Raw genomic sequence first — 27,778 nt, forward strand, 5'->3', positions numbered from 1 at the left:
CGCGAAGTTAGCAGTCGCGCGCGAGGAAACGCTTCACTTTTCGTGCACGCAAATAAATTATTTGAGAAATTAAACACAACAACTTTGTGTCGATTTAGTGGAGAACGCGCTCTCGCGTACATACTTTAAACAGCGTCTACGCCGCTTGCCGGTGCTAATCATATCATTTCAGTATGAGTAAGAAAAAAGTGCGATAACAACAAAGAACATTGTGCACAGAGCGCGCCTTACATACTAAAAGGCTGTGTAAATAGAGGCGCTCCATATAGCAGCAACAACAAAGTGGGCAAAAATACCGCAAAGAATGTATTGTATACATTTTTAATAATTGATAACCACAGAAAGCGAAACATACTATGCGCTGCCTTTCAATGCGCTGCTATAACAGCCGCTGACGCAACAACGACGCGCAACCAACGTCTTGCATACATTCGTAATCAGCACTATACACTCTTCAACAGCGCCGCCATCCCCAGCGCTTACTTGAAGCCGGGCGCGCAATCAAAAGCATAGCAGCGCATTCGCAATCGCGACGCGCGCCTGCACAGCGCTGAGCGGCTGGCAAGCAAATACCGCCTTGCGCTCGCCGCGTTCAGTACACTTCTGACGCGCGTTTTTTGCGGCCGTCCGTCACAACGCACAGCTACCTCAATTTTCATTTATTATAAAACTACTTTAATGTATCATTTTGCGAAAGTAACGCGAGCGCGTACGCTTATCGCCACAGCGGCCGAGTGACAAGACAACTTAACTTATCTATCTAGCGTGGCGTAGTAAGGCTGGCGACAAGGCGACAATTAATCCTAGCATGCGCCTGGCTGCCACAACGCTCGTACATACTTAGCGCTAGCATGCGCCGACAGCAGCAAGAAGTAAGAGAAAAATAAACGAGCGTAATATATGGAAAACACAAGTGAATAATCGTTTCAAGGTAATGTGTAAGCTACAGCTGTCAGCGCGGATCGCTGATCGGTGATCGCGTGGATTGTGGCAGTGATCGCGCGTACGTGCCACGCCAAGCCGCCGAGCGCTTGAGGCAAATTGCAGGCAATTTTAGAACTTGAGCGCGTTGCCTCGAGTAAATTTTGGTACAAAAAACAAAAAGTGAAAAAACGAATTCTCCATACAAATTTGTTTGACTAAATGTTAAAGGAAATAGAGAATATGAAATGGTGCTTAAAACTCAAAAAAATGCAAAGTAATGGGTTTTCTAGTGACATCAGCTGATTCATGCTGTTATTCTAGTGAAATTAGCGCGTCTAGTCTAACTACTAACAAGTGCTAAATAAATATTAGATTCGTGTCTGTGTGCGTGTGACTAATGACGTATTTGAAAAGAAACTGCTGCTAGCAGGTGTTACTTGCAAAACCGCAGAAATACTATATACGTCCGTAATACTAATGGATACTGCTGAGTTCAGTACAACAACAATTACAAAGCTATATTAATTTATACTCTCTACAATAAATCTCGGATGCTATTTATCAACGGCGTTCCGTTTATGCACACACACCTACGTACATACGTTTGTAAATGTTTAGATGAGTGAATCGAAAGCTCTACATACTGACTTACATACGAGCATAAATACACTAGACTTCCACTTTACATTCACAGCTCTGTCGTAATAGGCAAGGAAATCGCAAACTTATTACTTAATAGTATAATTATAATTCACAGAGAAATTCCCTTCACGGAAGATCACTTCAAGTCATGTCTATTTGCATTAAATAAATACTAATTTCGCTTCAATTGATGTAATTTTGCTTGCTTATTGAACCTTCTAGAAGGCTAGACTTTGACTTTGAACTTGAACTTTGAACTGTAACAGCAGCGACTTTTCTCTGAACCAACTCACCAACTCGAAGCTAATACCATTCACAAATATAAAGATGCCTCACAAGAACTTGTATGCCAGCTTAAGGGTGATCCATTTCAAGGTTCCCTACTATTAAAAAAAAAGCAGAACCATCAAATTTAGTGGGGAATGTTTATTATCATTCGAAAGATCTTTCTTTGGCATTTATTTTTTTGAAGATTGTCTCTTTAAAATGTTGACCGCGGCTACATCTCAAATAATTTATACGTTGAGTTCAATTTCCGATGTCTGGTTAGAGCATTTCGACTGGTAACTGGCGAATGATAAGCGGGATGTTTTGCTCCAAGGACTGAATCGAAGCCGGATTGTCCGCAGAGACTTTAGAATTCACATATCCCTACAGAAGAAAGGGTAACGGTGTGATATCACACGATCTTGCTGACCAATCGACCCACCCAAAACGTGAAAATATCTGTTCAACGAAGTGTTCTCTTAATAAATTCATTGATTGAAGCGATATGTGGGAGGTGGCGCCGTCTTGTTTAAACCAAATCTCGCCGAGATCATGAGCTTCAATTTCAGACATCAAATAGTCGGTTATCATGGCGCGATAACGCTCGCCATTGACGGTTACGTTCTCACCGGCATCATTTTTGAAGAAATATGGACCGATGATTCCACCGGCCCACAAACCACACCAAACCGTATTTTTTCTTTATGAAATTACAGCTCTTGAGTTTCTTCAGGTTGCTCTTTGTCCCAAATGCGGCAATTTTGCTTGTTTACATATCCATTGAGCCACAAATGGCTCTCATGGCTGAACAAATTTTGGCTCGAAAACGTCGGATCTTCTTGGAACTTTTCAAGAGCTCATAGAGCGATGCGATGTCACTTGGAAAAGTCGATATGAGCAGCTTCTTGGTGAGGAAATTATAATATGTGTGCAAAATTTTAGATCGATATCTCAAAAAATGAGGGTATAATTCGCTTAGAAGAACTCATGTAATTATACAATCTCATTCCGTTTTAATTTTGGGTGATTTTAATCGAATTCATTTAAAATATACGTTATTTAACCAAAGTAATTCAAGAGTTTCAATTATCCTATAGAGGATAATATGAGAGGGTTTAAGTAGCTGTTCATTCTTAAATAATAAGGTCTATGCGAAATTTATTCAGCTTTTGATCAAGATCGAAAAAATCACTAAGAACTAATGTAATGTTGCATAAAGACTGAAAATATCTGAGCAGATCGCCACTGAATCACGAATTTCTATTTTCTTCCCATTTTCACAAATTTCTCGCAATATTTCCCTTCAAGAGTTATACACTGATTATAGCGACCCTACAACTTTTCGATACCATTTTTATAGTACGATTCGCCTTTGCTTCAAAAGACGCCTCAGATTCGGCGATCGCATCTTCATTCGACGAAAATTTCATTTCAACCAGCATTCTTTTGAAATTTGACAATAGCAAATTATCGCTGGGAGCAAGATCTGGAGAATAAAAGAATGCGTGAGTAATTCGAAGCCCAATTTAGGAATTTTTGCCATATTTTCACTGACTTGTGACACGGTGCATTGTGATGATGAAACAGCATTTTCTTCTTCTTCAAATGCGGCCGTTTTTCAACGCTTTCGTCACTCAAGCGGTCTAATAACGCTATGTAATAGTCGCTGTTGATGGTGTTTTCTTTTTCAAGGTAGTCAATAAAAATTACTCCAAGCACATTCTAAAATACAGACGTCATAATCTTGCCAGCCGACTGTTACCTCTTTCCACGTTTTGGAGCGAGTTCATCATATGCAGTTCACTCGGGCGACTGTCGGTTGGACCTTAAAGTGAATTAATAGAGTCATGTTTCATCCATTGACATATATCCTAACAGTGTTCCGAATCATCAACTCGTCGTTGTTTTTGGTAAAAAGTAAGCTCGTGCGGCAATCACTTTGAACGAAGCCTTCTCATACTCAAACATTGGTGAATGATACTATCTACAAGTTCAGTTGCTATCTATAGAGTACCTACTATATCAAACAACTTCATACCAAAATATTTGGTGGACGTTTTGATGTTTTCGACGGAAGAAATTGCTTTGGGCGTCCACTACGTTCACCGTTTTGGATGCTCATTTCAACACGTCTAAACTTGGCATACGAATCTTTGATGGTTGATTTTCTCGGGGAGTGTCCGGAAACTCGTCATCAAGCCAAGTTTTTGCTTCAATTGTATTTTTCCTGTCGAAACTCCTTTCTACCAATTTTTTGGCAATAAAAGTTGATTCACTCACAAACTAATAATGCGAAAGCTTTCTAATTTATATACGCGGCTTTTGAGGGTAGGACTAAATACAAATCATATTGACCAGGCGATAACTAATATCCAAGTACATTTTTATTATTAAAGCACTTTTCATTAAATTCTTTAGTCATCCGGAAACGGTTTAAATGGGTCTGCCCAAATGCTCCTCACAACTGTACTTATGAATATATATTATATATCCGCAAACTTGGACTCAAATACATCTTACTGGCTAATTTTCAGTAAAGTAAATAAACGAAACTCTAAAAGATTAAATTTGGTAAAGATCATTTAGAATTACAGCCAAGAGATCTTAGTTAGGACCTCTCATATACTAAAGTGCAGCGCGGCCAGACAAAATCGGAAAACTGAGCACAAAATAGTCATGCAATTTTGGCCACTACTTCTTTAAACCAAAAACGATATAACGGGACAAAATACAGGCCAAATACGAAAGCTTAGACGTTATGCTGCCCTAGAAAGCTCGATATCTGTTTAAAAGGGGATTAATCTAAAAATCAAGCTTACAATACAAAAAAAAAATGTTTACAACTCTCATAATAAATGCGTTACTTGCATATACTATTAGAAACGGAATGGTTAACTTTTATTAAAAAGGGAATTTATATAGTATAACATATCAGGTTATACTCGAAATTTGATCAAAGCAAATACCAGATGATGTAATACCAGCAATCTTAAATTCAATTAACAAAAGAATCCAAAATTAGAAATTGCAACAATTTATTGTTTTTTTTGTTTTTTGTAAATACAAAATATGATCGAACATTGCCAAAGCTGCTTAGCCATAAAACAAACCTTTGTAAAACGATTATATGCACCTCGTCATATTCTCAATGATTCCACTTCCACAATAAGACTAAATGAATTCAGGTGACTTCGAACATTATATACCCCACACAAATTATAAATAATGCTGAGTATCAACTTTAAGCGTTTAGGATGAGTTGCCTACACGAATATTTACAAACATTTCATTTATTTTTTGGATGTTTTAGTACAGGAACTAGTTGCTTTTCATTGAGCCCTTTGCTGGGCTCGGAAAGTTTCGTCAATACTGTATCACATTTTTTTCCTCAATTCACAAAAAAACTTCGTTGTGCGGAAAGCATTACAGCTCACGTTTACAAATTCAGATCCCGATCTCATTTAATCCGATGAAATATCAGAATCATAACCACAGTTAGGGGTTCCACATAGTCTCATAAAGTTATAAGTTATAACGATCCGAAAACAGCGTTCAGAGTTGTATTTGCGTAAACTGATTTTAGTATGCAATCCAACAACAAATTTTTTAAGCTAGTGTAAAAATTTATGAGAAACGTTCCCTGAGATTAATGGTGTTTTGGCGGATGGTACTCTATCACTTCGAACTGCGGAAGAATGGTTTCGACAATTCAGAGCGGGTGAAAACGACACCATGGATAAGCCAGCCGGCGGAAGACCTGTGACGACGAATACCGATCAAATCATGGAAAACATCAAGCTAGATCGGCATGTGGCATCTCGTGAAGAAGGCTAGATACACAAAAATGGATCACATACGACACTATCAAGCGAAAACGGTCGTGGTCGAAGGCCGGTGAATCGTCCCAAACAGTGGCCAAGCCGGGATTGACGGCCTGAAAGGTTCTGCTGTGTATTGGGATTGGAAGGGAATCATCCACTATGAGCTAGTCCGATATGGCCAGACGCTTAATTCTACCATCAACTGCGAACAACTTAACCGCTTGAAGCAGGCGATCGACCAGAAGCATACAGGATTGGCCAACAGGAAGGTGTAGTGTTCCACTAGGACAACGCCAAACCATACACTTCGTTGATGACTCGTCAGAAACTACGGGAACTCGGATGGGAGGTTTTATCATATCCACCAGATAGCCGGACATAGCGCCAAGTGATTACCATCTGTTCCCGTCCATGGCGAATGCCCTTGTTGGTGTAACGTTGAACTCAAAAGAGGCGTGTGAAAAGTGGCTGTCCGAGTTTTTCGCAAAAAAGGAGGGGGTATTATGAAGTTGCCATCTAGTTGGAAACAGATTATCAAACCCATATTTGAAGGAAATCCGATCACTGTAACATTGAATAAAGAGCAAAAAAGCGGAGGGAGATATTTGACAACCTAATATAAGTAGATCAATAATAGTTTTAGAGATATTATTGGCTCGATCTATTTCTCGCTCTCTCACATATTGAAGAAATCATATGGATATGATCGTGCCTGTTGTCCGATTTGGCCCATTTTTGTACTGTGATTTTTGCTTAAATTCCTGAGATATGAGATTTCATCTGAATGCCACACCCACTGTCCAATTTTTACATCGCTTCTCTTGGCACCCTAAAATGCCTTCATAATTTGCTGTTAAATTCTTTAATATCGCATTTTTATCAGTTTTCAAATGATTGGATTGGATTTTGTGGGTGGATTTTTATGGGTGTGAAAATATTCCCATATCCCCAGATGCAATATCAACCATCCTTGGGTACCATGGAACACGCACGGGAAGAATAATGCTGAAATACTAAGAAAACTACCTGCCACATTTGTTGGAAAGCGTCTCAGATAGCAAACAGGAAAAGAGTTTAAAATCTTGTCAATAGAAGTTCAAAAATCGTTGTTGAACTCAAATCGAAAGAAAATGTAATATTAAAATTACAGAAGAAGTATTTCAACAAAATTATTCAATACTAAAATGTAAAGCTCTTTTAATAAAGAGTGATTCATTTCGAGGTTTCCTACTTTTTTAAAGAAAATACACAGAATCTAATTTGGAATGTTTATCATCTTTCAAAAGAACATTCTTTGGCATTTATCTCGGATTATTGAACCGTTGAGTCCAATTTTCAATGGGTCGTTCGAGCATTGTCAAGGCTTGAATTGAAGTGGGATTGCCCTTATAGACTTTGACTTTACATATCCACACAGAAATAGGTGTAACGATTTGATTTCACACGATCTTGGCGGCCAATCGCCAGGCCCAAAACGTGAAATTATCTGCTCACCGACGTGTTCTTTCAATAAATCCTTTGATAGATACGATGTGTGGGAAGTGGCGCCATCTTGTTGAAACCAAATGTCGCCGAGATCACGAGTTCCAATTTCAAATATCAAATAGTTGGTTATCATGGCGATAATTCCACCGGTACAGAAACCACTCCAAACCGTTTTTTTTTTCTGGAAAAAGTGGCAGCTCTTGAATTTCTTCGGATTGATCTTCGTCCCAAATGAGGCAATTTTGCTTGTTTACATACGCATTGGATCCAGAAATGGGCATCATCGCTGAACAAAATTGGGTTCACAAATGACGGATCTTCGTGAAACTTTTCAAGAGCCCATAGAGCGTAGCGATGTCGCTTGGGAAGGTCGAATGGCTTCAGTTCTTGCATAAGTTGTATTTTGTACGCTTTCATTTCAAGATCTCGACGTAAACTGCGCAAAGTCGTTCCATACGTCAGTCCGAGTTGCTGCGAATGGCGCCGAATCGACTCTCCACGGTATATTTTCTTCACTGCTTGCTGGACATGGTCTATTCGGTCGAATGTTATCCAATAAAAAAAGCTGGGTCTCAAGATGGGTAATGGTGTTGCGAATAGTTGCTCCGTAGGCGGCTTATGTTGATCATAAGTTGAGCGAATCGCGCGAAACACATTCTTTGAATGATTTCTAAACGTTGTTCAGACGTAAGTCTTTCCACGATGAAATTCCAAACTGTACTCAACAAAAATAACATAACAGCTTGACACGACTCCCGCGTGTTCTGTTACAAAAAGGCTATTGAATCAAGTATCCTTACTTGGATCAGCCGCAAGCAAAGCTGCGTGGACCAAACATAAACCGCCAAACAATATTCGTGTCTGCTTCTTACTTTAGAAATCTAACTGATTCATACATCTATTAAAACAAAAATACTCAAATTTTCTAGAACTCGCAACATTCTATATTCTAAACGTACATAGCTTCCCCGTTGGTGACAAGTTCGAAAGTGTATATAAACGTTTTTTAACACAATATAAACTAGTTTTTAATAGAAACTGATTAATTTTAACTTTAAAAATAATTACAGACTCAAGGAAACTATATTCGATACGCAAATAAAGTCTAAATATATGCTATCGCCAAAAAGATAAGAAAACTGAGGAATATGTGCTATCATTAAAAAATAAAAGATATGACAAGTGATAAAAGTGCTATAAATGGTTGTGCAATAGAGCGTTTATATACACAAAATCTAAATACTCATAAAATATATAAAAAGTAGTGCAAAACACGAAAAAATACTGAAAATACTAATAGCATTTGTTTAGAGGGGCGGCTGCTCGCTCCACGAGCGTGTTTTGTGTTCTTATGAAAACGTCTCAGTTTTGGCGCAGTCTTAAAGCCAAAGTGTCAACAACGAGCGTAAATATTCGTTTCGTAACAAAAACGAATTTGCCGTAAAATACTATCAGTGATAACAACAGCGAGCGCTGACAACAAAAACAACGACGACGACGAATTAACAACAGGAAAACAGCAAAAATATTTAATTAACAGCCGGCGCTGCCTCGTATATAGCAACAACAGCAACAACAATGGTTAAAGACAGACTGCCGGAGCTGCTACAGGTAAATTCAACACACACACACACATACTCACACAAATACTCTAAAATCTAAGTGCATGTGTATGTTGGTAGATTATTTTCGGTGGGGTTTTGAGAGTTGGGAGAGTGCAGATAACAACGCGTTGCCCGTGTGTGTTAGCATATTAGTGTTTGAAAGATCTAAGCGGTGTTGCCACCAAATTGAAAGTGGAATAATGCCAAAAATGTGCAAATATGCCCGATAACTGCTTGGACCTTTGAGGTTTTTGGTGTTAAAATTTTAAAATATTTATTTACTGTATTTATTAATATTTTTATTATTTATTTAAGCAGCAATGCATGGTAGTTCAAAGAAGTTTAGAGCAGCCTCAAAGTTATTCGTATAGTGAAGCTCTTATAATATGCCATCTTAATTAGAATATTTTTCTTGAAGCTCATAGATACTGTCATGTTAATGGAGCCTCCAGTGATCATATGATAGATTAGGTTAATTTAGTAGGCTAATAAGCCAAGCATAGACCAGTTTTGGTCGTTTGCGATAACAGATGGAGTTCAGTTATTAGCTGCTAGTGGAGTAGTCATCCTTTAGGATGCCTGCGCTTGACGCGAGTTCAAACAGATGGTTATAGTATAGTCTTGCCAATGCGGGACAAGTGCACAAGAGATGTTCCATTGTTTCCTTGGTACCTTGCTGTAGACATTTCTTGCAGTCTTTTCGATCTGTCAATCCCGTCCTGCGGGCATGTGTCGCCACCAGACAGTGACCAGTTAGTATTCTCATCATGTGCCTACAGTCTCTTCTATCGAGTGCCACTAGGAGTTTTGTGTACTTCTGATCTACCATTTTGTACAAGACTTTTGCAGTTTTGCACTCAGGTAGCTCATTTCATGGGATTTTGGTTTTATTTACCATGTTTCTGTCGACTTCAGCGTTCATAAGAGTCAACTGAGTAATGTGAATGGTTGTCGGTTCACCAAAGATCTTAGCTTTGATATAGTGTTTGGTTGTTGCGACCTTAAGCAGCGAAAATCATATAGAACGTTTTCAAAATATAAAAATATTTTCGGTATGCCAAGATCCTAATGACACGGAAATCAGTATATAACCCGAAGCCTTTGGAAATTATAGAGCTCATAAGTCTTAATCAATGAGCTCATAAGTAGAAACTCAGTTCGTAGTAAAACTTTTGAAATGACCGCGGACACACACAGTAGGAAATAGGAAATAAGTTAACTCTAATTAGTTGAAGCAAAAGGTTGTGAATTTTGAAGATTCGTCTCCAAGCAGCGCACAACTCTGGGGAAGAATGGTTCACCTTTAGCACGCCTTCAAACGGATGGTCTTTGGCTGCCCAAAAGATACCTGGTCTAAGCGGGAAGTCATGAGCTTAGAATCGTCATAAGTAAAAGAATCGTTTTTGGTCTCACTCCCAAGTGAATGGCGCTCAGAAAACTTTCCTCACTTGCGTGAACTGCTGCATATGACTACATCCTCTGATTACGATTTAGTTGGTGAAAAACTGACTAGCGGAACGACGATTGACTAGATATAGAACTCAAAGAAGCTTTTCGATTTTCAATTTTTTATTGAACTTTATAGCCAGTGCGACAAAGGTTCTTCAACAATAGCTAGATCCAGAACGTTTTCTATACAAAACATTAGGCCACTAGTCTAATTTGCAAGAAAAATCTGAAGTAAGCGCAATTGGAATAGCCTAACCCAGCGATTGGAACTATTAAAAGACACAACATCATTGAGTTTACATTCTACCTAGCACTCTTGAAGATTTGACATCGCCCCAATGTCTATTAAGACTATGCTTCTTCACTGTTATGTCACAGCAATTAATTTCCATAGAAAATTTTACATTTCTGCTAAGATGTTAGCAAAATGTTGGTACCGTTATGAAACAAGTAGCTATATGACTTCTACCTCTTCTTGTTCAAAACGGCAAAAATATAATACCCAAATCCATAAACTTCAAAAAGTTTTATGAACACGTGGCAACACCATTCGTAGGTGTAAATTTAATTGCACGTCTAAAAGTACATACGTTTGTGTGGTGGGTAAGCGTAATTGGCAACAGGAAGGGTGGAAGCGCGTGCAAACGGCCAACAACAAACAAGCAGGCGAGTCACATCGGCGCACACAGAGAGTTCGGCGACAATCAGTAGAGCACTTAGCGCTTGCAGCCAGCAGAAAATATGGCTAACAGCAGTGAGTAACGGCAGTGGTAGGCGCAAATTGCGCAGATTTGGCAGCACCATCGGCAGGGCGGACGTGTTTTGTTCTTATTTGAATATTAAAACCATTTTTTTTTGTTTTGCAAAGACATCAGTAAATCGGTGCTTTTTCAATTGCATTGGTCTCATGTTCGATAATCGCGCAAACAAATTGATAGCAATCAGCTGCAGACTGGCGGACACCGTTAGACCGTGATTGTATGAAGACAAGGCGCATCAGCTGATCACTAACAGAGTTGAAAAAAAAAAAAAAAAAAAAACGAAACATAAAACCGGTTAGTGTGTGTGATTGAGACAATATTTATGAGTGAATTGGGGTTGTTCAATGGCTTCGAAATTTGAAATTTGTAACGTTTAATTATTTAATTATAAAATTAAATAGATTTAATGATAAAGAATTGTTTACTTTTCATGATTTGCTTCACAAATATTTTATTTGTTTTCGCAGCGCTCCAGCAGCGTGCTGTCCACCGTCTCCGGCACGAATGGTTCGGCATTATTTCAGCGCTCCAGCAACGTCGAGCTCAAATTCGCAGAGATGAGTGCACCCATGGACGCGATACTCAATCCGGTAAATAAATTTACTTATAATCAAAAACATGCGAGTATTTAAAGTGCAAGATGGCACCAAAGACAAGGCAAGAAACTGTGTGCACAATAGCCTATGCAAATGTATGAATATGTACATACATACATATATGTGTACATATGTGCTTAAAAGTGTAGGCGACTTCTTAAAGTCGGCTGGTCTAACAAAGAAATCATCTTCCAGAAAGACAATAACAATGCGGTTTACTTATTGATAGGCGCTATTAAATATGCTTAAGCTGATAGTCCCACATACATACATATTTATATACATATATATGTTTATATTTACATATTCAGTGACTATGTGTTAGAATGCAAAAATCTTTCTTATGCATATATATGTAGGTATGGTATATGAAGTGTTATATATTGTGAGTTTAATAATCGCATCGCACAGTTATAATTTCTTTTATTTTTTTCAAATTTATTTCATCTGCGCACTTTTTATAATTTTATTTATATTTTTATTTATTATCTTTTTAATTTTTTAATTCTTTCTATTTATGTATTTTTTTAATCATACTTTGTCATAAAGGGTGATCTATTCAAGGTTCCCCACTTTTTTAAAGAAAAACACAGAATCTTCAAATTGAATGGGGAATGTTTATTATCATTCGAACACATTCTTTGGCAGTTATTTTTTGAAGATTATCTCTTTCAAATGTTGGCCTCGGCTACGTCTCATATGGTCCATCCGTTGAGTCCAATTTTCGATGACTCGTTAGAGCATTTCGACTGGTAACTGACGAATGAAACGGGTGATGTTTTGCTGCAAGACCTGCATCGAAGCGGGATTGTCCGCATAGGCATTAGATTTTACATATCCTCACAGGAAACGGTCTAACGGTGTAATATCACACGATCTTGGTGATCAATCGACCGGCCCATAACGTGAAATTATCTGCGCACCGAAGTGTTCTCTCAATAAATCCATTGATTGATGCGCTGTGTGGGGAGTGACACCGTCTTGTTGAAACCAAATGTCACCGAGATCACGAGCTTCAGTTTTAGAAATCAAATAGTCGATTATCATGGTGCGATAATTAAAAATACGGTCGCCATTGACGGTTACGTTCTCATCGGCATAACTTTGAAAAAATATGGATCGTTAACTCCACTGGCCTGTAAAACACACAATACCGTTGTTTTTTATGTTATGGCAAGTCTTGAATCTCTTAAGGTTGCTCTTCGTCCAAAATGTGATGAAATAGGCCTCATCGCTAAACAAAATTCGGCTCAAAAACGTCGGATGATGTTGGAACTTTTCAAGAGCCCATAGAGCGAAGCGATGTCGCTTGGGAAGGTCGAGCGGCTTCAGCACAAGCTGTATTTTGTACCCTTTCAATTTAAGATCACTACGTAAAATGCGCCTAGTCGTTCCATACGCCGAATCGACTCTCCTCGGTCTCCGCGTACACGCTCAGCTACGGCTGCTTGCTATATTTTCTTCATTGCGTACTGGATGTGGCACATTCAAATGTAATCCGGTCAAATGTTATCCAATTATGAATGCCGGGTCTCAAGTTGGGTGATGTTGTTGCTAATAGTACACTCAGTTGGCCGATTATGTTGACCATAAGCTCATCGCAGCGCGAAACACATTCTTCACAGCACGTGAATTTTCGTAATAAAGTTGAAAGATTTGTAAACGTTGTTCGGGCGTAAGTCTTTCCAAGATGAAATGCCACTGAACAAAAATAACATGACAGCTTGACATGACCACTAGGGATCTATCAAAAAAGTACATTTACTTGGATCACCCGTTATTTATTTGAATGTTTAAATATAATTATTTACTGAGTTTTTTCATATATTTTTCAATTTTTAATTAATCTACAATAACATCATTTTAAACCTTTTTTTTGCATAAATCTGGAATTTTGAATCATTTAATTAATTTTATAATATTTGACAGTTTCTTATGTCAAAGTTTTAATTTTTTTGCATTAAATTATAGTTTTATAATTTAAGTATTTATTTTTTTATTATTCTTTTCTATCAGGCACATTTTTGTTTGATTTTAATATTTTTAATTAAAAGTAATTTTAACTCCATTTTTCTATTCTATAATTTCGTATTATTTTATAATTTTTGACAACTTCTTTTGCCAAAATTTTTTTTTTTTTGTATTCAATTATCATTTTTTATTTATATATTTATTTTGTTTTGTATTTTCTTTATTTAATTTTTTGTGGTTTTATATTTCCAACTTTCATTCAAATTTTAGTTTGATTTTAATTAACAAAATTCAACTTTATAATATTTTTTTAGTTTTTCATAATCCTGTAGTCTTGTATTATTTTTAAAATAGCGTTTTTTTGTCAACTCGTAAATTCAAAATTACAATTATTTTATTTTATTATCTTTTTCTTCCATAAAATTTTAATATTTTTATTAAATCTTTGGTAAACAAATATTATTTTAATTGTATATTTCTAGTTATTTGTCTTTATTAAATTTTTTAGCCTCATAGTCATATTTTTTTATGTTTTGTAATTTGTTTTTTTTTTTTTTAACACATTGTATTACACTACGTTTATTTATAATTTTGTTTTTGTTTAGTTTCGTCTTTTTCATCCATACTTAAAGAATAATTTACTTCTGCAAATTTATTTACCTATTTATAAAAGTTTTTTGGCGTTTTTGGTCGGAGCTGCATTTATTTTTTAAATTTTGTACAACAATTTTTATCTATTCATAATCAGTTATCTTAAAATTATTTTTTAAGTGGTAGAATTATTATTTTTTTTAAATATGTTTATTTTTTTATATTGTTGTAATATATTTTTAAAAAATTTTTTTACATAATCTTTATTTTTTTAATTTTTAATTTCCAACTCCACATTTTTTTTATATTATATTTCTAGTAATTTGTTATTACATTTTTTCCTTCCACTTTGATAACGTTTTAAGCGCTAATTATTTTCTCATTTATAAATTTGGCCTCATTTTGCACTTTCATATCATTTAACCCGCGAAAAAGCAACAAACAAATTTACATGCTCCTAAATTGTATAATTAGCACACATTTTAGAGCATTGTTCTTAAAAGAACAAGAAAAGTGCTTGTGTGTTGGTGTGTGTGTTGTTTGCATATGCACTTAGCGGATATGTGAGTACTCTTAGGAGAATGCATACGTAATAGGCTTTACTTAAGTGTGTCATTATATATGTGGATGTGTATGTGTACGTGTAACACCTGAGGGTGACTATCAGTGTTGCCACTTGAGGAGAATTGAGTGCCTTTTGACAATTTTGGATGGAATACAAGGATTGATCTAAAAGTTGATAGAAATTGTAACGGCTCTTGGCTTGAATTTCAACAATACGAGTTATGGTAGATAATTTTCATAATTACTTAACTAAAAACACCGTTATATTGAAAAGAAATAAAACACGCCCAATATTACTGAATTCTGTTACAATTTTGATCCGCTGTATGACACTAAGTTCCAAAAAATCAACAACAGATTGTAATTCAAAGCCAATAAATTTTAGTTGAGGTTACGGAGGTTACGAATGTTGTGATGTCTAAAGGTATGCGCTCCCAAGTGTTTAAGTCTTGACCTCCTAAACGCGGGACAGTCAAGAAGATAGTGTTGAGTTGTTTCCACCTCATCTTCTTCTATACAGCTTCTGCAGGTGGGGCTGGTAAGATTCCCAGCATTACAGCATGGACGCCAATATGAAGATGAACTGTTAAAAGCCCCACAACAAGGAAGAGGCTAGCCTTACTGAGGGCAAAAAGGTAACTAAATCTCTTGCAATCGATTTTGAGCCAAAATGCTTTTGCACATGTACCGATGGTGGTCCAACGCTGCAATCTCGGCTTGGAAAACACTGAAATAGTCAGAAAGTCTGAAACTGCAGTTGATAGAGAGCTCCTGACAGTAAACCCCTCCACCAACCTTCCCGCTAAGCTTTGAATTATCCGTAAGGAAGCTCACTGACCCTCTCCTTCAACACAACTCCCTCGCCGGCATATGGGCAAAGAGCCGTCAGAGTTCAGTTTGGCGACTCCAAAAACATTTAAAATTAGTTATTATAGTAAAATTTTTGAAAGAAATTAGTATAAGTGGCAGCTCTCGTAGAGCACTACTGGGCTAAGCACGCTTATCAGCTGTTGCTAAGCCACTTCACGAGTATTATAAATAATTTTTATTGCTTCTGAAGTTATATTACTATGTATGTAAATTCAATTCTACGAAATGTTTTTCGAAATTGAATAAGGGCTATAAGTATAATTTCTGCTAGAGAAGACACATAAATAAAGCGAACCCAATTCGATGCGATAAAAGCCCAAGCCAAAAGTCAATCCATCGACAAAGAAATCTTAAAAATCCCAGAGCATTCCTGATGATGGACCCTAATGTTTACAATATTATGCCAATAAGGTCATAAAATACATGCATATATGTATGTCACATAACGCTTTTATATGCTTTTGTATCATTTATAAGGGTACCATGGTACACTACACTTCAAAAAGTACAATTCAAGTACCGTCGCTTGACGCAGATTACTCAGATAAGCTCAATTATAACAGATAAATTTAAACCATAAATAAAAAATTTCCGAATTCTTGAGTTTGATGAACGCTTAGTAATTTTATAGCAATTCCGACATGTACTCGTACTTATTTTTTTATTTTTCGGCGCCAAAAGCGTTTTCTTCCTCCAATTTTTCAAATCAAATAATGAACGAAATAGCCTGCAATATAGATTTATGAGGTTTCTTTTAGACAGGGATATTCCGCCGTACGTTCGATCACCCATTTCATCAGAAAAGAAATATGACGATAAACATTCCATATATCGCATAAACCAAAGTTAACCATATTCCAGCGAGGGCGCTCTGCATCCACCGAGCAAATTATGGTCACCAGAGGCAGGATCTGGGCTATAAGTTGAGTTCCAAATTGTTTTTCACCAGTTTTACGACATAAGGCCTAGCGTTGTCATAATGGAGAATTGTTGTCTCGTGGCAAGTGGAAATTTCTGAGCATTTTTTAGCAATCGCTTGTCTCATTTTGATGAGTTGTTGTATATAGCATTCTCCATTAGTGGTTATATCTGTTATTAGAAATCATTAGAAGAATATTAAGGCACAGCCTTCTAATCCGACTAAATACACAGCACATTGGCGTCATAGATATTCGAGGTTGGCATTGATTTGGCCGGTTGACCAGGTTCCATATATAGTTTTTTGCATTTGCGGTTATCGTAATAGATCCATTATTCATCACAAGTCAAAACTCGACACTATAACGACTACTTTTCATTTCTGACATGCGAAATTGTCTTGCCACGTCGTTTAGCTTCAATTTAGTACCAAATTTCCTTGCTTTTGAATGTACCCGACTGCTTTTAAACGTTTCGAAACAGCTGCTTGAGTAACTCCCAAAAATTTTGCGAGCTCTTCTGGTGTGTGGCAACAATCTTCATCGATTAATACTTTCAGTTCCTCATCCTCAAACATTTTTGGCCGCCCAGAAGATTTTTCACCTTAGAAGCCAAATCACCACTTTTAAATCGTGCTGATCTTTTTTGGCACGTTCGCTCAGCTAGAGCATGTGCACCATAAAGTTCCACCAAAATACGATGGATTTCAAGATTTTTTTCGTATTGAGGATGTATTCTAGTCTAGTGACCCGAATTCCGAAAGTTTTTTAGTAATCAATAAATAAAAGCATTTGATATTTTTACACAAAATTAAAAGAAAAAAACGTAATATACGTCAAGAACGCATTTGAAGTTGAGGGAAAAAACCGTGTTCTCATCGCCTTAACATCTGCCCTTGTAGTCTGCTAAAAAATAAAACGATGATGGAATCTTGACAAGTGCGAATGTCACTATGTCAAGAAGCTGCAAAACTAAAAAAAAACGAAAAAGACATCAACTTCGGCTACACCGAAGCTAATATACCCTTCACAGGTGCATATCTTTTAGTAACTATGTGTTCAGTTTGTATGGAAGCTATATGCTATAGTAATCCGATCTGAGGAATTTTTTCGGAGATTACATTGTTGCCTTAGAAAATAATCTATACGAAATTTGGTGAAGATACATTGTCAAATGTGAAAGTTTTCCATACAAGAACTTGATTCCGATCGTTCAGTTTATATGGCAGCTATATGTTATAGTGGTCCGATATCGGCCGTTCCGACAAATGAGCAGCTTCTTGAAGAGAAAATGACGTTTACAAAATTTCAAAACGATATCTTAAAAACTGAGGAACTAGTTCGTATATATACAGACGGACGGACGGACGGACAGACAGACGGACATGGTTAAATTGACTCAGCTCAACATACTGATCATTTATATATATACTTTATAGGGTCTCCGACGCTTCTTTCTGGGTGTTACAAACATCGTGACAAACTTAATATACCCTGTTCAGGGTATAAATATATTTCATAAAATGGCGTCTACTCAAAAATAAAGTTCGATTTTTTCACTCATTTTTTGGCGATTTGCTTTAAAATAATGATACGAGAAATATTTCATGAATATTCAAGCGCAGAATATCAAGTAAATCGGCGGGTTAGAACTTGAGATATGTGGCAACTGCAGCGAAAAAAGCAGTTTCAGGAAAAAAGAGCTACAGGTTTAATGTTAAAGTTAACCGATTCTGATGCCACGACACTATAACTTCGGAAATAATTTAAAATTTCAAACCTCGTTTTTCTAGACTCGAATACCCCTTAAGTGAACATTGACAAAAATTACTGTTTCACCAGAATTCCAGTTGGATTATATTATACCATAATTTGTCTGAAATTATATACTCACTAAGAAAACTTCTGTCATAAAATAACTCTCAATATTTTAATCTAATTACCTAAACTAACTTAGACTTAAAAAATGTATATTTGTACATATTTATGTATGTATTTCAAATACTGCCATGATTATGAAAATTTCTGAATAACTACTTATGTATATAAAAAGTGTCAAAAATGGTAATAACAAAACATTACACCAGCCTTAAAACCACACCTACTACCAATTACCTGCTTTTATTGAAGCAAAAAATCACGACAGAAACATTACCGACGACTTCCATGGAACTATAACTTTCTGAAAAGCACAATCTTTACTCCGCAGTTTTACATAGAATGCATTGCTGAGTTCACTTTTCCTCAATTACTTTGTATCTGGAGTAATTAGAAACTTTTCTCACGTAGCAGCCTAAACATATGTATATAGTATATGCATATGCACATACTTGTATATATACTTATGTACATTATACCGGGTCGATTTTTTTTTATAAAATCGCTATATAAGAAATGTTCCTCATTTTCGCTGCCATTTCACTTGCGGGCACTAAAATAACTGAATAATAGGTTGTATGGGAGCTATTTGGTATAGTAATGATAAATAGAATGTCAAAATATACCTATGTATTAAATTTCATTTGGACATCTCAAAGACTAATGTAGAAATTTTTAGAATACCCAAAAATTAAACTTCACCCAAAACATGGCTGACTCGAAACCGGTTTTAGACGCATAGTCCATTAGGCAAAGTTGGTTAGAACGATCCGTAGAACAATTCTCGCATACGCAATTTCTCGTTTTTTTTTTTGACTCCCTGTAAATCAACCCGCTCTAATATAGATACATACATCTGTGCACGTGCTTTTGCGTCAAGTAAATGTCTATTGAAATTGGTGCAGCGTTTCGCCAATAATTATTGCTCACATGCGTCGATACGTTCATAAAAACAATTGAAATTATTAAACATATGCACGTCGTCGTACATACCAATTTCTGTATATTTACACATATACATATATGTATGTATGTACATATTTATCATAAGCGTGCAGCGTTCGCAATTCATTAGAAAAATGTGCATTTCTCTGGATGCAGCGATCATTTTTTGTAGCAAATGTTCGTTATTAATTGGCATCTAATTCAAATAGATTTGCGTCATTGTAACTGTAAATTTGTGTTTATTTCTCATTCGCATTCTTGCAATTTATGGAGCAATTACATACATATGTACATATGTATGGGAAAGCATTTACTCATTTTGTTTCATTTTTGCTTTTAAATTCTTTCAAATAAATTACAACCACGCACTCGAAATGCCGAGTACTTTAGATAATATTGTATTATTTTTCTACTTTTTATCGCATTCAGCCATAATGCCCTTCATTGATAGATTGACAATTGTCATTGATTCATTAAATATTATAAAAAAAATATTTTGATAATTATAACGGGTGATCCAAGTAGAGGACTTTTTTCAATAGCCTTTTTGGCGTTTGACCATCCCAAGCGACATCGTTTCGCTCTATGGGCTCTTGAAAAGTTCCAAAAAGATTCGTCTGAAACTACGTTCGGTGCCATTATGTATGGAACTCGATTTCTTTATATATATTATCGCAAATGGTCATCAAAAGCACGCTTTGACCATCCCAAGACATCGTTTCCTCTATACGCTGAACCAAGAAGATCAATTTTCGACGGTTTTCTTTTGCATGGTCATCAAGAACACGCTTACAGAAGTCAATACGCTGAACCCAATTTTCGACGGTTTTCAAGCATAAATCGGCCGATACTGCAGAAATTTCACTTTCGATATTCCTATGAAGTTCATCAATCGGCTGGCTTGTTAGCATAGAATATAGACTTGACGTAGTCCCACAGTAAATAGTCTAACGTCGTCAAATCGCTCAACCGAAGCGGCCAATTGTCTGCGGTGAACGTTCACCAAACTTGGTTTTCAATAATTCGATTGTGACATTCGCTGTGTGGCTTGTGGCGCCGTCTTGTTGGAACCACATATTGTCCAAATCCATATCATCCAATTCGGGCCAAAAATATTCGGTTTTCATTGAGCGGTAGCGATTCCCATTCACAGTATCGTGCCGGTCTTGGTCATCACGGAAGAAGTACGGCCCAATGACGGTTGACGGTGAAAATCGCATATTTTGCTTATTGACGGTAAAAATCCGGATCATTTTAAAGTTGCTGCTCAGCTCAATTCACGACCATACGGCGATTATGGTGGTCAAGGGGCTTCAGTTCTTGTGTCAGTTTGATCTTGTAGTGGGAGACTGATTTGGGTCTTACTCAATTGATGCGCTAGCGACAGTAATATTCTCGACACCACGGGCACTTCTTTGATTCAATGGCAGAGGAATATTTTGTACTGTGTCTGTGAATTCAAATGTTTCTACCAGACGCTCAATTGTTGATCTGACAGGACAATTATGACGACCACAATTGGACGTAGCGCTCTTAAGTTGAGACCACTGACTGCAAATTCGGTAGTAAGTTTCAATAATTTTGACTCGTTGTTGGAATAGTATATCTTGCTAAGATGAAATGGAAAACCTTACTAAAGAGCGAGGAAAGATATGGTGTCATTTGCTGTCCCTATCGGTGTACTTTTGTAGTTCCCTAATGGAAACCCCGTTACATTATGGTAGGCTTCGGTGCAAGCGAAGATAACACTTTTTTCTTTTCGTTTTTTTTTTTTTTAATCTTAAGGCATTGTAACTTATTAGCTATAATTTAAAAATATATATATTTTTTACAGTTTTCGAAATATTTGACAAGCTTTTATTTCTTTATAAAGTGAGAGTAACTAGCTAAGGTTCGGCTGCGACGGGAGGGCTAACTTCCTTACTTTTGTATTTTTATCATTATATTTAGACTAGAAAAAATCAGCGCACAAATAAAATAATAAAATATGTAGAGCACGTGAGGGCATTAATCATGTGAATAAGCATATATATGTATGAGAATATAATATAAGTATATATGCGTATGTTTGTATGTATAAGAGCTAATTATTTACGAAACTAATTTCCTCGATTAAAATTCGCTTTGCTTGGACTTTTTTGTGCTTTTTGGTTAATTAGAATCCACAAACAATATTTTTAGATTATTACTTACATACAGACAAACACATACATAGACATATCATTTATATGTATTTGTATATGTCATTGACACTTTTGCAAAAGATATGCTTTTAGATTTTAGTACTTATAAAGCTACATGCCCCTATTACATACATACATATGCATATGGTACATAGAAAATAATTAATGAAAGCCCAAGCGCATGCAGAACTGAATACCCGACACACTTTAGAGAAATAATATATCATAGAATGGAAACCACCTGATTTCAGATTATTATTTCCAGCAAACAGATTTAGAGGAAAGCTTTCTTAAACAAGTTTTTTCTAGTAAAATATATATATTCCATAAATTATGTCAAGTATGCGCATACCGTTTCTCAATATTAATAAAATATCTCACTGTAGATCACAATTCTTGGTTTTAAGTCAATCAACAATAGTCGTAAGGGAAGGGATGCCAGTTGATGCCCAGGCTGTAAATTTGATTGTGTGCAATCATCAGAAAAAATACCAAATGAAGAACACTAACAAGTATAATAGCTGATCGTTAATCGAGGCTATCGTTGATCGAGTAGCCGGCTGTGGGCAAGGCAAAACTGGTTTCTCAATTATAATCTTAATGTACTAAATTAATTTGTCTGTACGAAAAGGCTATAGCCGAAATCAATCAACAAACCGGGCAAACCCTCACCCACACAAGTTGGCGAGCTCACTGCTGTTATTGTCGCTCTGCTAACGGAGTGAAGGCTCACCTCCCAGAATGAGGCTGCACTCAGTAGCAGTACGTCTACTTAATAGCAGCCACATCTGTCTGAAAAACACTACAGTAGTCCGGTAGTCTGAAGCTAAGATTGGCGGAGAGCTCCTTAAAGAAAACTCCACCTCCAACCTTCCCTCCTAACTTCGAGCCATTCGTGTAAAAGCTCACTTCATCTCTTCTTCAGCGCCTCCTCTGCATTTACATATTCCTCTTCGCTATGTGTGCAGAGGAAAAACCGCAATGATTTAAGTCTTCAGAAATGCAGTTTAAGGAGCAGAGAGTTTTGGTGTGTCCTTGTTCGAAGCCATTCATATGCCCTGAGCCTTAGAGCGCACTTCTCTGCAATGCACCTGCCGGCAATGTCCACTGGAGCTATGTGTAAAATGGCATTAACTGATTTTGTAGGTGTAGTCCGCAGTGCACTGGAGATGTCGATGAGAATGGCTCTATGGACACGTTCTTAGCAAGTGCAGCCTTTTCGTGGTTTGACTACTGTTTCGTAAAGCCCAATCTTCGGTGAGAGCCCCCACCTTTGCTGCCCATAAAGGTAAAGCCCTAGGTATTTCACCTTATCAGCACGTTGGAGACGTGAGCTTCTGAATGAAGGGAGAGGTACGTCTGGGATCTTATACCTCCGGGTAAATAAAATTATTTCAGTTCTACTTGGGTTGAGGGCAAAGCCTTCGTGAAGATATCTTGTCACAAAAAAGTTTTCCATAGAAAAACTTCATTCTGACCTTTCAGTTCGTATAGCAGACATATGGTATAGCGGTCCGATATTGGCGGTTTCGACAAATATGCAGCTTCTTGTGGTGAAGATGGCTTGTGCATAATCAAATCGATATCTCAAAGCTAATGGATCAGTGATGGACAGACAGATTTGGCTTAATCGACTCGGCTCATCACGCTGATGATATACATATATACATATTTATACATATGTACATATATATTTTTTTTTATAAGATCTCCGAAGTTTCTTTCTGGGTACTACAAACTTCGTGACAAACTTAATGTGTACCCTGTTCAGGGTATAAAAATCGCGAATACCCTTAAAACTATGGAAATATTTATAAAATATTTAAAAAATTATGTTTGATACCTTGAAATTATTCGTATTTATAACTATTAAAATATAACTTAAAAGCTAATCAACTACTTACATATTCAAACATTATATCATTCAATCATTTAATAACAATATTTCTCCTTAATTGCAGTATTCGGAGATACGAGTACAATTGGCACAAATATCCGCCAATTTGGAGACGATGAGTCGAATGGTGCAAACAATAAATATACGAAATTTCAATGGTATGTTAATACAAAAACACATGTACATACATATGTCTGTATTTACATGGAACATAGAAAACAATAATATGGCAACTAACCATATACAACATTTGCACTTTCAATTCTCACAGAAAAGGAAATGGATGAACTGCGCACACAGAATTTAAAAATGGGTAATCAGCTGATGAACAAATTCAAAGAATTCAAAGCGAACATGCCGCCTGAGAACGATTTCACATTGGAGGCGCGCATGAAGCGAACGCTCTTCTACGGTCTCTATCAGAGTTACATACAAATATGGACGAAAAACGAAGAGTTCCTGCAATTATACGAACGCAAGCTAAAGAAAAATCTGGAAATGCATTCGAAAATCAGTAAGTGCTGCGATTTGATAAAATATAAAATTAACTTCGTAAATACTTGTATATAATGTATAATAAATAAATTCATTGTTTTGAATTGTCTAGTTAAAAATTATAGCTTAAAATTGAAATTTAATTTTTAATCCCAAAATTGGATTTAAGAGGTTTTATCCACTTGCAAGCGCATATCCAGGACGACTTTAGAAAAAATGTCTGGCGGCGAGGCAGATTTTCCTGCTTAAAGCTATTTCAAAACCAAAACCAAAAAAAAATTTATCACAATAGATGAATACAAAATAAGATCTTTCATAATAATTTCGATTTTTTAAGACAGTCTAAACTGCAAATTTATTTTTAAAAAACGGTTTTTTTTGGGGTGTCGCCAAAATTTTGAGTAATTCTTCGGTCATTAACTGAGAATTGTAACTAGAAAGGTCAAGGAAATTTTCGTCGATTGGTCCAGTTGTTTCGGTGAAATTTTTCTCACCGCCTCTGAAAAACACCGCTCCGAGAAAATAACTTACAGTGGTGGTTGAAAACATTTGCAACCAAAATCATTGTTTATACAATTTTTTTGTTGCTAAAGTAATTTTTGTGTTCTTTGATTTTAAATACAGTTTGGTCTTGAAAGCAAAAATAAAAGAAAATTCGAAGATATCGTTAAAATAATTCCATACAGAAATCAACGATTTGCCGTATTATTTGGACTGAGAACATTCACACAGTTCACAGAGGAGGTAGGTCTACAATCCTAAGAGAAAACCGGCAAAGAAAAATTTCCTTACAAAATACCCCAAAGTAGTTCCAAGAGATTTTAAAACTGAAGTTCAACTCGACATCAGTCTCTCCACTAACAAAAGACGGCCTTTGGAGTTTGATCTGCGTAGTTACAGATGTTCGAAAAAACCATTTCTGCCTACAAAAAATAGAAAAACGAGGTTTAGATTTGCTCGATCACACTTAAATTGGACTAAGCCGAATTGGAACTCAATTTTATGATCAGATGAACCGAAATTCAACCTCCGAGGCTGAGATAGCAAAGCTTATATTCGACGTCCTCAAGGCGCAAAATATAACCCAAGGTACACAACTGCCACAGTAAAACGCGGAGAGGGTAATATTATGATGTGGGGCTGCTCTCCGGTAATGTTATTGGTTCAGTTCATCGTATATCTGACATGGTAGCAGTAAATTTAAACTAATGTTATGCTGCCGTTTGCCGCTAGTATGGACTTTCCAATACGATAAAGACCCTAAAAACACGTCTAGGTGGTTAGCAAAAAATCATATAAATACTGTAATGTGGCCGGCACAGCCTTCCGATCTCACCCCGATTGAGAATATGTGGATGATGATTAAACGAAAAATAGGCAGTGAATATTCTGGAATGGTGATTAAGTTTTCGTCAGATTGGAAGTGATCCTTACAGTTACATGAGTCTAGTTGCTTCAATACCCTAGAAAAAGTGCTGAAGTTATTAAAAATAATGGCTATGCAAATAAATATTAATAAAAATTTTGGAATATTTTTAGAATACTTAAAAGTTGCAAATGTTTTGAACACATGAATTTTGACTTTGGTTTATTTAATGCCTTTTTACCGTCATAAGCAAATGAATTAATGTCTCAGTTTTTATGATTATTTGTATACACAAGACCTCCAATAAAAAAATATATGTACATATATAGATAAAGGAATACTTTATCAAAAATTAAAAAAATGTTTTTAAATAAAATAGTCATTATGGTTGCAAATGTTTTGACCACCACTGTATATGTATCTCCGAAATCATTTGCGAAATGTAATTGAAATTTTTGGAGATTATATTCAAATATGAAAAAAAATCGATTTTTTTTATTTACATGTGGATATAGGCCCTTAAGGAACTAATTTTGAGTCCATAAAATAAAAAAAAAAATAATTAATTAACAAAAAATGAATTTCCGACCCCAGAATCAGAGTAAAAAACTTAAGTTAAAAATAAACAATATATTTAAAATAAAAATGGAATGAAAAGGAATACAAAAGAAAAACTAAATCTACCTGGAATACTACAAGTATAAAATTCAATCTGATTATTTTGGTTTAAAAATTAATTTTCATTTTTTTTACCTGTTATTTGGGTTTAAATTAAAAAAAAAAACAAATATTTCTGACTAAAATGCTATAAAATTGTATTCGTTTTTTGGGATTAAAATCTTTTTTAACTTTTTTTACCAGGTATTTGGGTTTAAAATAAATCAATATTATTTTTAATTAAGATTTTCGGTATTGTAAAATAAAAAAAAAATATTTAAATTTTAATTTCATTGTTATATGTATGTATATAATAAAGTTTTATTACTCACCTACCTTTAGTGAACTGCAATTCCACTGAAGAAGAAATTGAAGAACTGATAGCAAATAAGACGACGAACCTTTTTGTTGGCAATGTAAGTCGTATACAAACTTATTCACACACACACTCTACACTAACATTTTACACTAGCACTTTGCACGAACAGTTTACGCACATTTTACACCAACACTTTTGACTAACGCACTTTTCACTAACACTTTACACTAATATTTAACCTATCTCATAAATGAACACTTTTCATTATTACTTTTCGATATCTTTTTTCGCTAAGATTTAACTTATCACTTAACATTTTAAATGAACACTTTTCAATATCGCTTTTCGCAACCACTTTACAATAACACTTCTGCCGCCACTTTACACAAACACTATTCTCTGTTATTCTTATCCTCACTATCCATTTACACTAATGCTAAACATTATTGTTGTATTTTGTTTGCAGATTCTAGAAGAAACCGAAAATGAACGACGCACACTTCGCGATTTAATGGATCGCTTCAATGAGCTGAAGAAACTGGAAAAGTCCATTGAAGATGTGCACGCCTTATTCCTGCGCATACAAACACTCGTAATGGAACAGGTGCGTACAACAACAATAACAGCGGCATTTTGATCTGCCTCTGTCAAATTGTCTATATTCACATTATTGTTTATTTGCAGAGTGAAACGATAAATCGCGTTGAATTTGTAGCGCAACAAGCGACGCACTTTGTGGATAAAGGTCAGAATAAGCTGCAGAAAGCAGAATCGCTGAAAAAGAAAGCTTTAAAGGTTAGTTACAGTTGTGCGTTAAAGTTAATTTGTGTTTTTAACCTTTTCTTTTTGTTTTGCAGAAGAAGTTTTGGCTCATCGGCATCGCGTTGGCTGTGTTAATTGTATTAATATTAATTGGTATATATTTATGAACTAAAGACAAATATATTTATATTAAATTCCAAACGCACGACAATTTTTCACTTAAACAAAGTTTCAAACCGGAACTTTTTGACAGTTAGCAAAGGAAGAGGAAAAATAGCGGCTGTTGGTGAATAACCCAGCGTCGTGTTGAATATCAAATGTAGTGCTGCCACTTATCTGACAGAAAGTTTGCTTAGAAAATTTTAAATAAACAAATGAATAAAAAATTAAATGTTTATTATTGGATTCAGCTATATATTAAATATTCATATATTTTGTTTAATTAAAGTAAATTATTAGATTTATGAAAGTGAAAATAAGTAAGTATTACATTAAACAAGACAATGTAGTGTCATTTTCGAGTAGTTGTTCCCTGTATTGAACTCTTATACTAGAACAAAGTCCTCTTTTGCACTGAAGCTTTGCTTGTTTTTTGAGCGATTCTATAGACTTTAATGAAAATTATCAAATAAAATATTATTTTATAATCAACTAGACGGTGTAATTAAATAATATTATATAATTTATCACGACGAATAAATACACGTTTCCAAGTATAGAATCAGAAACTTCAACGATAACGATCAAAATACGATTACGAATCCATTTTAGTGTGATAAGTGAGGATTAATAGAAATAAGTCTTACCAAAGACT

At 35.7% G+C, this 27,778-nt stretch overlaps 1 protein-coding gene across 9 annotated transcripts; it reads left to right on the forward strand.

Annotated features, from left to right (window-relative positions):
• On the forward strand, positions 1-27,169 carry LOC126758971 (syntaxin-4). 9 transcript variants are annotated; one of them, XM_050473469.1, is made up of 9 exons: positions 1-931; positions 8,069-8,750; positions 11,421-11,543; positions 23,430-23,523; positions 23,637-23,879; positions 26,226-26,299; positions 26,669-26,806; positions 26,887-26,997; positions 27,060-27,169. In XM_050473469.1, exons 2-9 carry the CDS (start codon positions 8,718-8,720, stop codon positions 27,129-27,131), a joined length of 888 nt encoding a protein of 295 aa, XP_050329426.1. In that variant the 5' UTR covers positions 1-931; positions 8,069-8,717; the 3' UTR covers positions 27,132-27,169. The 9 variants fall into 9 exon arrangements, with proteins under 9 accessions (XP_050329426.1, XP_050329427.1, XP_050329428.1 ...); XM_050473470.1 differs by having other exon boundaries at positions 8,103-8,750; XM_050473471.1 differs by having other exon boundaries at positions 8,210-8,750.
• Positions 27,170-27,778: the final 609 nt, after the last annotated feature.

Source organism: Bactrocera neohumeralis, chromosome 5 (assembly GCF_024586455.1).
Source record: "Bactrocera neohumeralis isolate Rockhampton chromosome 5, APGP_CSIRO_Bneo_wtdbg2-racon-allhic-juicebox.fasta_v2, whole genome shotgun sequence".
Lineage (NCBI taxonomy): Eukaryota > Metazoa > Arthropoda > Insecta > Diptera > Tephritidae > Bactrocera > Bactrocera neohumeralis.

Bases quoted from the DNA above. Each gene is read 5' to 3' on its own strand.
- LOC126758971 (XM_050473469.1), top strand. From the start codon at position 8,718: ATGGTTAAAGACAGACTGCCGGAGCTGCTACAG. The intron at 26,300-26,668 runs GTAAGTCGTATA...TTTTGTTTGCAG, and splicing joins CGAACCTTTTTGTTGGCAAT to ATTCTAGAAGAAACCGAAAA. The intron at 26,998-27,059 runs GTTAGTTACAGT...TTTGTTTTGCAG, and splicing joins TGAAAAAGAAAGCTTTAAAG to AAGAAGTTTTGGCTCATCGG.